Below are 13,115 nucleotides of genomic sequence, written 5' to 3' on the forward strand. Positions count from 1 at the left end.
TCCTTTTTTATTCCCCCCTTTAGAAACTCCTATGTCCGGCTCAGACACCTGTGCACTAATACCTGGGTTCACAGCACAAATATCCCCATCGACAAGGAAGAAGAGAAACCCGTGATGCTGAAAGTAAGTCCTGGAACTTGGCTGCCTCCTTTGGTCTTGTGTTCCCTAATGAAAGGGCTCCTTTGAGAACTGATGGAAGGGTAGAGGCTGCGTTTTTTTGGTTTGGCCAGTGTGTGGTCATGGACAAACTTGAATGCAGTGAAAGAATTCTCTCCAAGGGACCTGGCTAAAGCAAGCCCAGGCTTTTTGAAATAAACAGAACTTTTTTTAATTCCATGGCTTTTGCCCTAAAGGTTGAGCAATTGTCTGGATTTCACGTTGGTCTGAAGGATCATTTTTGGCTGGGGGAATGTTTGCTTGTGCCTTGAGGAACATCAGATACCTAGTCAGTTTTCCCCAATCTTTATTATTTCTTTATCTCTCTGTGTACTTAAATATACTTTTATTTTTTGAAAGTTCTCTCAGCCCCTTTAATTTCTCTCACTGAATCCCCCTCCCTTTCACTACCTTCTCCAGGGTCATAGAGCATAAATTCACAAACATGGACTTTGTTTTTTAAAAATGAAATGATACTTTCATTTTTTATAAAAGATTTTATTTATTTATTTGACAGACAGAGATCACAAGTAGGCAGAGAAGCAGGCAGAGAGAGAGAGAGAGGGAAGCGGGCTCCCTGTGGGGCTTGATCCCAGGACCCCGGGATCATGACCTGAGCTGAAGGCAGAGGCTTAACCCACTGAGCCACACAGGTGCCCCTGGTACATTGTCTACCCTTATAATACTCAGAGTAAATAATTACCATTTTGCTCATTTGCTTTTTCCTTATGTGTTTATAAGCATATTTTTAAGTTACAGCAGTCTTAATATGCTTCCTTTAACAAATAAAGGTATAAATCGATACCAGAGCCCATTTTCTGCCTCACACTTACCCACAGTAAGAATCTCCAGAGGTAACAATTGTTAATGATTTGGGGTACTTCCTTCCAGATGTTTGTCTATGTCTAGTTAATTTTAAATGCAAGATAGCTTCAGCTCTTTGGATAGCCCAGTGTCCCATAAATATAGTGTTTTGTTTTTGGGGTTTTTTTTTTTTCATTTTATTTTATCTTATTTATTTATTTGACAGATAGAGATCACAAGTAGGCAGAAAGGCAGGTAGAGGAAGCAGGTTCCCTGCTGAGCAGAGAGCCCGATATGGGGCTCGATCCCAGGACCCTGGGATCATGACCTGAGCCGAAGACAGAGGCTAACCCACTGAGCCACCCAGGTGCCCCAGTATAGTGTTTGATTAATGTGTTCCTCTCTCAATCCAAGAGACAGTTCCATAAAAAATTCTGCTTTTCAGATCGGCACCTCCCCTGTGAAAGAGGATAAGGAAGCATTTGCCATAGTTCCAGTTTCCCCTGCAGAGGTTCGGGACCTGGATTTTGCCAATGATGCCAGCAAGGTGCTGGGTTCCATAGCTGGGAAGCTGGAGAAGGGCACCATCACCCAGAATGAAAGAAGGTAGGGCTTCAGCAAGAGCCAGACGCACTCATCCTCAGCCACTGTGGACTTTTTAAATCCCTTGCTTGCAGAAAGAGAAAAATGCCAACTCTGAACAACCTTGTATGAGAGGAGCAGGCCTTAGCATTTATATGTGGCTTCAACTTGTGGTTTTCAAAAACCACATTCACTTCTTTGAAAGTCTCTAAAGTTGAAAAGACCGGTCTATCTCCAGTTTGGGGCCAGTGTTACTCTGAAATGAAATTTGATGGCTCCTATTTTATGAAGATGGTTAGCCTTTTGTAGACGATAGTGTGCTCTGTGTATTTTACTCTTTCTGGTAATTGGTTGTCACTCGCAGGGAAATTGGGAAGAATGGATCCACTTGGGTTTAACTACCTCATTAGGCCTGAGTCTCCCAAGGTGACGCTTCCAACCTATTGGGCGTTAAACATTTCCCATCTCTAATTGCTTCTTTACCCCTAAGGTCTGTAACCAAGCTGCTGGAAGACTTGGTTTACTTTGTCACCGGTGGCACTAACTCTGGTCAAGATGTACTTGAAGTGGTCTTCTCCAAGCCTAACAGAGAACGGCAGAAGCTGATGAGAGAACAGAATATCCTCAAGCAGGTTTGTGAGATGCGAGGTACTGGGATCTTTGTAAGACATCGGTGAGATCCCTGCTCTTACACAGGGATGTGTGTGGTTCCCACCTGGAAGGCTTGATCAACTGACTTTTGGAGAAAACAGACTTGATGCTTGTAGAGCGGTTTTGAGTTCAGAACAGTAGCGAGCGGAAAGCACACAGTACACACTGCCGGTCCACACACATGCATAGCTGTACCCATCATTCACATGTGCCACTGCAGCGGTCCATCTCTTACAGTTGGTGGACCTGCATTGACACATCCTAGTCCCCCCAGATCTGTAGTTTACATTAGGATTCACTCTTGGGTGTCACATACTCACTCTTAGAATGTAGGCAAATATATAAAGACATCCATCAGTATAGTATCATGCAGAATATTTTCACTGTCTTAAAACACCTCCATACTCTGCCTATTCATCCCTCCCTCCCCTCAGTCCCTGGCAATCACTGAACTTTTTATTGCCTCCATTGTTTAGCCTTTTCTAGAATGTCTCATAGTTGGAATCTTACAGTATGAGGCCTTTCCAGACTGTCTTCTTTCACTGAGTAATATGCACCTGAGGTTCCTCTGTGTCTTTTCATGGCTTCATAGCTCAGTTCAGTTGAAAATGCACTTGTTGAATCTCAATGTGTGAGAATTCATCTGTTAGGAACTCCAAGAAAAGTTCATTTGACTACTTATTTTCATTAAAAATAATGGGTGCTATGTGACCTTAAGGTTATTTCACATGTCTGGGAGAATTGGAGTATTTGATAAATAGGGAACTATATAAATCACCACAAAATCTTACCATAAGAATGAGTAAATGGCTTCTAGGACATATGTAGATAGTATTATCTGGCATAAATTTACATAAACTGCTGTCAAGACAAATGACAGGGAGGTGGGTGACAAGAGTAGATGAAGTGCACAGAAATGCATACCATAGAGTTCTCTAAAGCTATATGTTAGCTATATGCATGGCTTGGAAATTCCTGGCCACTAAACCCCAAAGAAAAACATATTAGTTACTAGTCCTACAGTTCTCCATAGGAACTTGGGATTTGAGACTCCTTTCTCCTGTCAGTTGATGATAGACAAAATTTATTAGCACTCCATCCTGTTTCAACAAGGAGTTCCCATCCAAGAATAAATTATATCCAGCTGTTTCATGGGATGACTCCCAGATTAGACCTCTGGCTCCATGCCAATGCTCATTTTCCAACACAGTAGTAGTTCTTTGAGGGGCCAGAATGATCGAATTCCATGGCAGAAGCCTTCATTGAGCACTATATTTATACAATTGACAGTTATTATCCCCTTTTTTCCTTAGGACCCCTTTGGGAGCTGGGTTGTATTCTTTCCTTTTTACTGAGAAGAAAGCCAGGAGTTACCTCGACTGTCCTTTATACCACTAGGGTATAATGTAGGGACAGTGATTTCAACCTAGAATCTGGCAATTACAGAGTCTGTACTTTAAAAAAAAAAAAAAAAAGGATTTTATTTATTTATTTGACAGAGAGAGATCACAACAAGTAGGCAGAGAGAGAGGAGGAAGCAGGCTCCCCACCCAGCAGAGAGCTTGATGTGGGGCTCGATCTTAGGACCCCGAGATCATGACCTGAGCAGAGGTCTTAAGGCAGAGGCTTAACCCACTGAGCCACCCAGGCGCCCTGAGTCCATACTTTTAACCATTGCCCTACACCATACTTGGAAGTGCTTAAGGACCAGTTAGGTCCAGGTGGCCTGAATTCAGTGAGCAGCCAGTCCCAGTTGGTGGATTGCATGTAATGTTCAAGTTATTGATGTTGATATAGAGAGAGTTGCCAGTGCAGTCTGGCCACCTGTGAGGTTAGATTAGTTTGAGACAGAGGGCTAGCCATTAGCACTCTAAATGATGGCGGTGTCTATTCTTCCTTCTCACAATCAGATCTTCAAGCTGTTACAAGCCCCATTCACAGACTGTGGCGATGGCCCCATGCTGCGTCTGGAGGAGCTCGGGGACCAGCGGCATGCCCCTTTCCGACATATCTGCCGGCTGTGCTACAGGGTCCTGAGACACTCCCAGCAAGACTACAGGAAAAATCAGGTTGGGATTTGGGACTGACAGAAGTTCATATACGTGCCTCATGGTTTTAAGTCTTACATCTGTTGTTACTTAATTGCTAAAGAACAGTTTACTAAGTTTCTGCTTAGCAAGGAAATACATTTTTGCAAGCCTGAGAAAAAGACAGTCCTTAAGAAAGATATCAAGAGAAGTCCCCTTCTGTAGCCACCTTTCAGTGAGTTTGTTTGTTTGTTTGTTTGTTTTTTGGGACATTGGTATTGCATTTCTAGTGTTTTTTATTTTTTTTTAAGGTGCTTTACCTTAAGGTTCAGGGTAGTGATTGCATGTATTTATATTAAAGGTAGAGCAGAATTTTTTTTCTTCTCGCTCCCTTCTATCTCCTCCATGTCTGCTGGTAACTTTCTCTTTATTTTGGTTTTGGCTATGTTTTATGACATCCGAAGCCCTTGTGAATGTCATGGCACTGTCTATATTATCCTCTTCCGATGAAATAAATGTTCTAACCTCTCTGAGGGTTCCCATCAATTTGAGATTTTAAGGAAACCTGTGAACTGTGTTGTCACATTTAGTAGTTCTCTAAATGGGACTAATGCTGTCCCCCAGGAAATACTTGGCATTGTCGAGAGACCCTTTTGACTGTCACCACTGGCACCTAGTGGACAGAAGGAGTATCCAGAACACATAGGACATCCCCCAACGATAAATAGTCATCCAGCCCTGAAAGTCGGTAGTGCTGAGGTTGGGGAGTCCTGCCCTTGGTGACATAAATTGCTGTAGGTGCACAGAGGGCGCTTGGGATAACCTTGAATCCCGGTCTCTGCATTGGGTTACAAAAGGCCTTTGTTGGTAAACTTTTGACGGCCTTGAAATTTAAACTTCTCTCTGTAATAAAAAGTTTCATGTTTTGTCGTGAAGACAGTGTTAAATGGAGGCGGCGGCGCTCCAAAGTATCACAAAGTATCAGAGAGAACCTTGTGAGCAAAACGGTGAGCTTGTGACTTGGCCTTTGCTCCTGTTGAGATCGCAAGTACCCTGTACCTGTGAGGCTATGTTCCTCAGTGCGTACGGCTGGTCCTTGAGTGCTCTGGTGGCTTTAAATCCACCTGCAGTGCACTGACACCATCCTGGAATAGCGCAGAGAGACTCTTTTCTCCCTCTTCAGATGAGGTCACACCAGAGCCTCTGGTGTCTGCCCGCATATTTTGCTTGTACATGAAGACACGCAACAGTCCCTCCCGCTGCTGCCACATTGACTGTCTTTGCTTGTTGTCTGTAGAGTCTCTGCCACTTGGCAGGAGCTGCTGAAGGCTGGTGATTTCCCACATATGCACCCTTATTGAGCATGGGCTGAAAAGGGGTCAGTGTCCCCTGTGGACACCCTGAATAGTTTTTAGGATTTTAGAATTAATTAAAAAAAAATTAAGCCAAGTTTCAAGGGCTTTTAGTACTTTCAGTAAGCAAACAGTCTGTCTTGGGAAGGGATATATCTTTGGCTAGAAACAAACAAACATGTGCAAGAGGCTTCCCCGAGTTCTCACGTATTTTTATGGAACGTCACGTCTGGTCCCCCAAGAGAGAAGCCAGGGATGTTTTTGTACGTTCTGTGAATCTGACTGATGGGCTTAGGTATTCCTCACTTGATCTGCTACCCATTGGCTATAAGAATGTATTTTCACCCCGGATACAAAAAACAGGATGGGGTGGTATTGTTCTAAATATCTAAGTAGGCTTAAGTGTGTTTATTCAGCAGCACAGAGCAGTAAGGCACAGTTAAAGCCTCTTGAATTAGTAATAAAATCAGAGCTGAAAAACAGCTTTTGACCTTTTAGAGAAATAAGTCACCACATTAATATTTATACTGTGCACTTAATAAAATGCCCATCTGTACATACAGGATAATTTGCTTAATTACATTTGTGCGGCAGGTTTAGTAAAATGAAGGATGTGGGTGCGTGTGCAGCTGGTGTCCTAGATTAGAAAGTTGTGGAAAGATGCTCCACTAGGATTTCCCTTATGAACGATAATTCTCATCAGAGACTGTTGCTACTTTCCTTGGTTTTGGGTTAACCTTAATACCTTTCATTGTTCCTGCTGACCTCTCTTTTCTTCCTTAAAAGGAGTATATAGCCAAGCAGTTTGGCTTCATGCAGAAGCAGATTGGCTATGATGTGTTGGCTGAAGACACCATCACCGCCCTGCTTCACAATAACCGAAAACTCCTGGAAAAGCACATCACCGCCGCTGAGATCGACACATTTGTCAGTCTGGTGCGGAAGAACAGGGAGCCCAGGTGAGGCGGAAGTGGGCCTGGTCGGCAGAAGGTATCCGGGTATCAAAGTTGCAGTCACTGAGCTAGTCATTGTGCTTTGGGCTAGGTTTCTTTTTTGAGGGTTGCCAGTGACAGATTTCAGTTAGGCCAGTTTTGAGAGACCCTTGGATGGGTAGTCAAAAAAACATGGTATTGGAATAGACCTTTTGGTGGAATCCTAGCTCTGGCATTTACCAGCTGGGTGGCCTTCACTTTCCCCTTGAGCTTTAATTTCTTCTATGCTAAATGAATGGTTATGAAAATTGAATGAGAATAAATGCATGGGAAGTTGCCTGGTACTTAGTCCTTGCATAATAAATGACAGTTTCGGCCACTCAGTCCCAGTTTAGCACCCTGATTTGCAGTTAGAACATCTCCCCAAATATTAGTAAGAGTCTTTTGCAAACTTAGCTGTTGCTTGACTATTTTTATTTAAGTTGTAGTTCCATCTTTTCTCATTTCTATAGCTCTCCCCCTTTTTACTCTCTTCCCTCTTCTAATTAAGATCCACAACATCAGGGCACCTGCTTGGCTCAGTGGGTTAAGCCTCTGCCTTCAGCTTGGGTCATGGTCCCAGGGTCCTGGGATTGAGCCCCACATCAGGCTTCCTGCTCAGCAGGGAACCTGCTTCTCTTTCTCCCTCTGCCACTTCCACTCCCACTTGTGGTCTCTCTCTCTCATAAATAAAATCTTTTTTTTTTTTTTTTTTTTTTTTTTAAGATTTTATTTATTTGAGAGAGAGTACAAGCAGGAGGAGTAGCAGAGGCAGAGGGAGTAACAGGCTCCCCACTGAGCAGGGAACTGATACAGGGCTTGATGCCAGGACCCTGAGATCACGACCTGAGCCGAGGGCAAACACTTAACTGATTGAGCCACCCAGATACCCCTAAATAAATAAAATCTTAAAAAGGGGGGGATTCACAACATTTTTAGGAGAAGTGGGAAATAGTTTACAATATAGGTATTGTGAATGGTCACACGGGAAAACTGATAATGTTGTTGTAAAATGACTCCTCCCACCCATGAGGATAAATAACGTTTGTGGAGCATTCTCATGTACGAGGGAGTGAACTAAGTCAGCATTTGCCATGAATTATCTCACTTAATTCTCAGGACAGTTCTCTGAGGTTTTGCATTACCCTCTGCTGTAGATGAGAAGAGTGGAGCACAGTGAGGTCTGGAAATTTCTCCAAGTCACACTGCCTATCAGAACATAACTAAGGAGAACCAAAGCAGGGATTCCAGCTGGGGCATCGGGCCTCCGAGCCCTTCTCTGCCTCTCTGCTGCCCCTCCTCCTCCCCCATGGCTCCCTTATGTGACCTTCCCTGTCTCGTTCTTTCTTTGCATTTTTGCCTCATCACTTCTTCGTCTGCCCCAGCCACTGCCGTCTTTCTTCTCTTACGGTTACTGGGTTTCTGGTGGTGCTGTAGACACTGGCCCCCAAACCGAAACCGTCTGTCATTTTCTTTGGTCCCAGCTCTGTTGGAGCAAAGAGTCGGGCTCTGAGAGTCAAACCTCTCCCTAGTTATGGAAAATGTCTTGTTTGCTTTCTCTCTCTTGACAGATTCTTAGATTATCTCTCTGACCTCTGTGTGTCCATGAACAAATCGATCCCAGTGACCCAGGAACTGATATGCAAAGCCGTGCTGAACCCAACCAATGCCGACATCCTGATTGAGACCAAGTGAGTGGCAATCTTGGGATTAAGATTCCAATGAGAGAGGGATTTAGGTAGAGAATGTATGGCTCAGGGGAGGCCTGCACTCCTGACGAATAGAACTTAACTCTTTGACTTTTTCAGACTTGCTCTGAAGTCAGATGGGCTGGCATGGGATCGTTCTGAGCCAAAGATCTTGGATAGGGATATTAAGTTTGCTTTTGGAGTGGCCTTCTCTGCACTTACTTTGCACACTGGTTGAAAACCAATATGTATTCACCAGAGAGCATTTTGCACACACTTGTTTTCATCCTTAAAGTTCTTTAAGTACGATAATCAGTTTTAAAATTTAAAGGAGGTAATTCAGTGGTGATATTAAGACACGGTAGGGCAGAGCTTTTTACATCATCACTGTTCAAAAAGTGGTTAGTGGTACCCAGAAACTTCAGTAACTGTAGTGATTCACTTTTAGCAAGAGAACAGCTTTCCTGATAAGTACCATGCCCACAATGGGGCAAATGTAGGAAAAACAAGTCAAAACAAAACTGCAAACTCAGGCCCTGAACTACCGATTCTTTTGTTTGTTTCTCACGCATAACTTAGTTTTGGGCTTGGGCTGATGCAACCTGAGCATTTCAGTATTTGGGCCTGAATAATTGTCACGGGGGACTGTCCTATTAATTGAAGAGCATCCTGGGCCTCTACCCAGTAGATGTCCGTAATGCCCCTCCCACTCCGTTGGGACAAACAGAAATGAGAACGTGTCTGCCGACATTGTCTCCTCGAGATGGGACAGGGCACGCAAAACCACCCTGCTTGAGAACCGCTGGGATAAAGTATGTGAAGAAGTTCATGTTCGGCTCTTTGTGATTCTGCCGCCGAGGGAAACACCGGTTTTCATTTTATGTTTACACGGAGAGTGCGGCTAGATTGCCATATATTGCTGTAGTCGAACCGGCAGTAGCGAGTATTTCAGCATGAGTTTTCCCTCTTCCTCTTATTGTCCAGGTTGGTTCTTTCTCGTTTTGAATTTGAGGGCGTTTCCACTGGAGAGAATGCTCTGGAGGCAGGGGAAGATGAAGAGGAGGTGTGGCTCTTCTGGAGGGACAGCAGCAAGGAGGTTCGCAGCAAGAGTGTCCGGGAACTGGCGCAGGATGCCAAAGAAGGACAAAAGGAAGACCGAGACGTTCTCAGCTACTACAGGTGATGGGGGTCCCGCCAGGCTCGATTTGGGGTGCCCTGAAAAGAATTGAGGGGAAGTTTATTGCTTATTGGTCGATGGCTCCAAGGAACGACAAGTTGTCCCCTGTCGAGCAAATGCTGTGTATTGGAGGAGTTGGGAGTGTAAGGTTTGGTTGTTATTTAGGTAGTAAGTTGATTTCCAGATTCGACCGAGGCAACCGAAGAATGAGTGCTTGTATCAGCCCCTGGTTACCGTTTCCCCTTAGTAGCATAAGACATATGTGCATATCATAGGAGCTAGGCGTCAGACTGTACAGTCAGACTGCTCGGGTTCAAATCCTCACCTTCCTACATACGAAGTTTTTGACTGTGGTCGAGTTACATACCTCTGTATGCCCCGGTTCTTTAATCTGCAAAATAGAGACAATAGTGCCAACCTCCTGGAACCTTTGCAGACAGAGCTAGGAAAGGAGTATGTGTATTCACACGTATATGCATATTTATGTACACACACACATATATCTATGTTCTCTGTCTGTACAAATATATGATGAAATTGTGAGTGCACATCAGTACTTCCAATTCCATTCCAACACCCACGGGGTCATTCTAGGCTTCACCTTCCTGTGTGCGTGACTCCATGCTGTGACAGAGAAACCTGGCTGGCCTTGGCTCTGGTGGATACCTGTTTGCTCACTGTCCACCTCTGCCAGTCACCTTCTTTAGCCCCAGAGTTGCCCCGGGCCCAGCTTTAAGACCTGTGGACCCTGCCACCTCAGGGAAGGCAATGGAGAGGGAAAGGGTGGGGGGAAGAGCCACTTCAAAGAAGAGAGAAGGGAAGATGGCAAAGTGCTCATGGCATTTTTTTTAAATAAGTAAAACTTGGCAGTTACAGCCCTCTGTTACCTCCTGCATTCTTTTCTCCTCCCTCCCATTTGTGTCTTTGGTGTGCACCCCTCCACTTTCTCGGTGTGTTCGTATTTTACTACATTAGTACGCAGTCCTAACAAATAGAGTGGATTTTGCCTGTTCCTAGAAATGTATGTAAATGGTGCTGTACTGCATAATGTATCCATTATGAAACCTGCCTGATAGATTCTGTGTTGCTTCTGAAATGTGTTCATGTTAATGGAGGTAGATGTATCTAATTTCAACAGCTGAGCGGTATTCCTTTTTATGACGCCACGTTGACCTTGCTCTTTGATATTCCATTGTATGCCACAGTTTAGCCTTTCATGTTGGGGGACATCCTTATTCAAAAGTGTGCATATGAGTAAGAGTTTCCATTTTGTATCGGAGTGGAATTGTTGAATTGGCGAGGATGCATATTTTAAAACTTCACTCAGCAATCCTAGATCAGATATTTTGGCGCACACACTCACCAGTTGTAAATGAGAACTTTGTTTCTCCTGGTCTTTGCTAATTCTGAATATTGCAATGCTCTTTAATCTTTGCTGATTTTATAAGCATGAAATAGAATAATATTTTAATCTGCATTCACTGGTATCTGGTGAGACTGAGAATATTTTCAACTAACGGTTATTAATAGCAATGGGGTTTTAGATTGAGAAGCCAGTATTTGGTACTTTGGATGCTAGTGGCTTGCTATTTCATGTCAGAAGTTCTTTACTCTTTTAATGTTTGATATGTCTTCTCCTGAGGGTGAATGTGAAAGCGTGCTTCCCTGGTCCAGTATGGAAGGTGACAAAGATGACACGTAGTTGGATGAGGAAGAAAGCAAAAGACATCATGAGGAGTTCCCTACCTTGCACACCATGGTTTTCATGTAGAAATCACAGAGTAGGCTTATACGAGATAAGATCCTAAGAGTATTACAAAATTTCTAACTAGACTCAACATGGGAGATATCTTTAACATTTCCTACATGGTCTTTATATGCTATATTAAAAAACAGCTGAAGAAATAGACACGTGTTTGAGATGTAATATTTTTCTCCATTTATTTCATAAAATAAACAAGGCCAAAATGGAATCAAGTAGTCATGTAATTACTCCCAACTCAGCAGGGTAGACATGTAGGACTAGTGGTGTAGCTTGAACTCTTCCTTTATTGGAGCTATTTGAGTGTGTTGGTATCTAAGTTCAGGAAGCCAAATGACCCTCTTATGAAAGTTGGGGATATCTCGACTTTCCTGCTGTGAATTTCCATTCATCCTCAACGATTTCTGATTTCTTCATGTAACTTTACCTTTCTCCAGGTATCAGTTGAACCTCTTTGCCAGGATGTGTCTGGATCGCCAATACCTGGCTATCAATGAAATATCAGGCCAGCTGGATGTTGATCTCATTCTCCGCTGCATGTCTGACGAGAACCTGCCCTATGACCTGAGGGCATCCTTCTGCCGTCTTATGCTTCATATGCACGTAGACCGAGATCCCCAGGAACAAGTCACGCCTGTGAAATATGCCCGCCTGTGGTCTGAGATTCCCTCGGAGATCGCCATTGACGAGTGAGCCTGGCTCCTTCTCCCTGCTAAGACCTCGTGCTATTTTAAGACCTCATAATGTTTTGTGTCATGGTAGACAAACCACTTATGGTCAGGTTAAGTCTAGTTAAATCACAGATGCAAAGTGAAGTCTTTTTTTTTTTCATTAAGCTTAAAATTAAAAAGTGTGTGGCAAATTTTTTTTTTTGAAGAATGTAAAAGCTGGCATGATTGAATGTAAAAGCTAGCATGATTGTATTTTTTATGTCTTGTCCCTTTTTTTAAATTCAACAAATATGTGTTTCTACTTGGTGTCAGCCTTAAGTAATACATCAGTGAACCAGCCAGAACACTATCTCTATACGAGTGGGGAAAAAGATGCAAACAAGATAAATGATTCCATATCTTGATGATAGGTGCTAAGGAGGGAAGAATAAAGTAAGGACAGAGGGTGGGATACGAGGTGTTGGGAGGGCTTCTTGGCTTTGTGGCTGGAGCAGCTGGGTAAGCTTGAGTGCAAAGATCTTGAAATGTGATTTCCTTTTCTTTTCCTTTTCTTTTAGCTATGACAGTAGTGGAACTTCTAAAGATGAAATTAAGGAGAGGTTTGCACAAACCATGGAATTTGTGGAGGAGTATTTAAGAGATGTGGTTTGTCAGAGGTTTCCTTTCTCTGATAAGGAGAAAAATAAGCTTACCTTTGAGGTAACTCATGATGAAATGATCTGTGTGTTTTATCTGCTTTTCTTTGGTCATTTTTCCATTGGGTAAATATAAAATATTTTAGCATGTGGTGATTTCTATCCTGAGACTCTCGTTTGATAATAAAAAGGAATTCAGCTCACTTTTATTCCAGAATAAAATAGAACTGTTAACCAGTCACTTGGCTTAATGGTAGTTAAGTTCTTAGAAGTACTCAGGGCAAATTGTATCATCTGAAATGGTAGTATATTAGGTATACTCTGTACATTATATTAAAAACTGCGGGAAAGGGTGCCTGGATGGCTCAGTCAGTTGGGCGTCTGCCTTTGGCTTGGGTTGTGATCCCAGAGTCCTGGGATCGAGCCCTGCATCAGGCTCCCTGCTCCACAGGAGCCTGCTTCTCCCTCTCCCACTCCCCCTGCCTGTATTCCTTCTCTTGCTGTGTCTGTGCCAAATAAATAAATAAAATCTTTAAAAACAAACACAATGAAAAAACAAAACACTGTAGGAAAGAAACAGCCTCTGCTTGAGATCTATCACAGATGAATCATTTGAGGTACATAAATCCTTGTTACCAT

The 13,115-nt window shown here is 43.2% G+C and overlaps 1 protein-coding gene across 6 annotated transcripts in view; it reads left to right on the plus strand.

Moving 5' to 3' along the window:
• Window positions 1–13,115, plus strand: part of ITPR1 (inositol 1,4,5-trisphosphate receptor type 1) — a 326,972-nt gene that overhangs the window by 151,170 nt on the left and 162,687 nt on the right. For all 6 annotated transcript variants that reach the window (XM_059161557.1, XM_059161558.1, XM_059161559.1 and 3 more), the window contains 9 exons: window positions 24–123; window positions 1,406–1,566; window positions 2,033–2,174; window positions 4,104–4,262; window positions 6,359–6,531; window positions 8,115–8,234; window positions 9,216–9,410; window positions 11,608–11,859; window positions 12,399–12,540. In XM_059161557.1, the coding sequence (XP_059017540.1) occupies window positions 24–123; window positions 1,406–1,566; window positions 2,033–2,174; window positions 4,104–4,262; window positions 6,359–6,531; window positions 8,115–8,234; window positions 9,216–9,410; window positions 11,608–11,859; window positions 12,399–12,540 (1,444 nt within the window). The remainder of the gene's footprint in view (window positions 1–23; window positions 124–1,405; window positions 1,567–2,032; window positions 2,175–4,103; window positions 4,263–6,358; window positions 6,532–8,114; window positions 8,235–9,215; window positions 9,411–11,607; window positions 11,860–12,398; window positions 12,541–13,115) is intronic.

This window comes from Mustela lutreola, chromosome 2 (assembly GCF_030435805.1).
Source record: "Mustela lutreola isolate mMusLut2 chromosome 2, mMusLut2.pri, whole genome shotgun sequence".
NCBI classification, from domain to species: Eukaryota; Metazoa; Chordata; class Mammalia; order Carnivora; family Mustelidae; genus Mustela; species Mustela lutreola.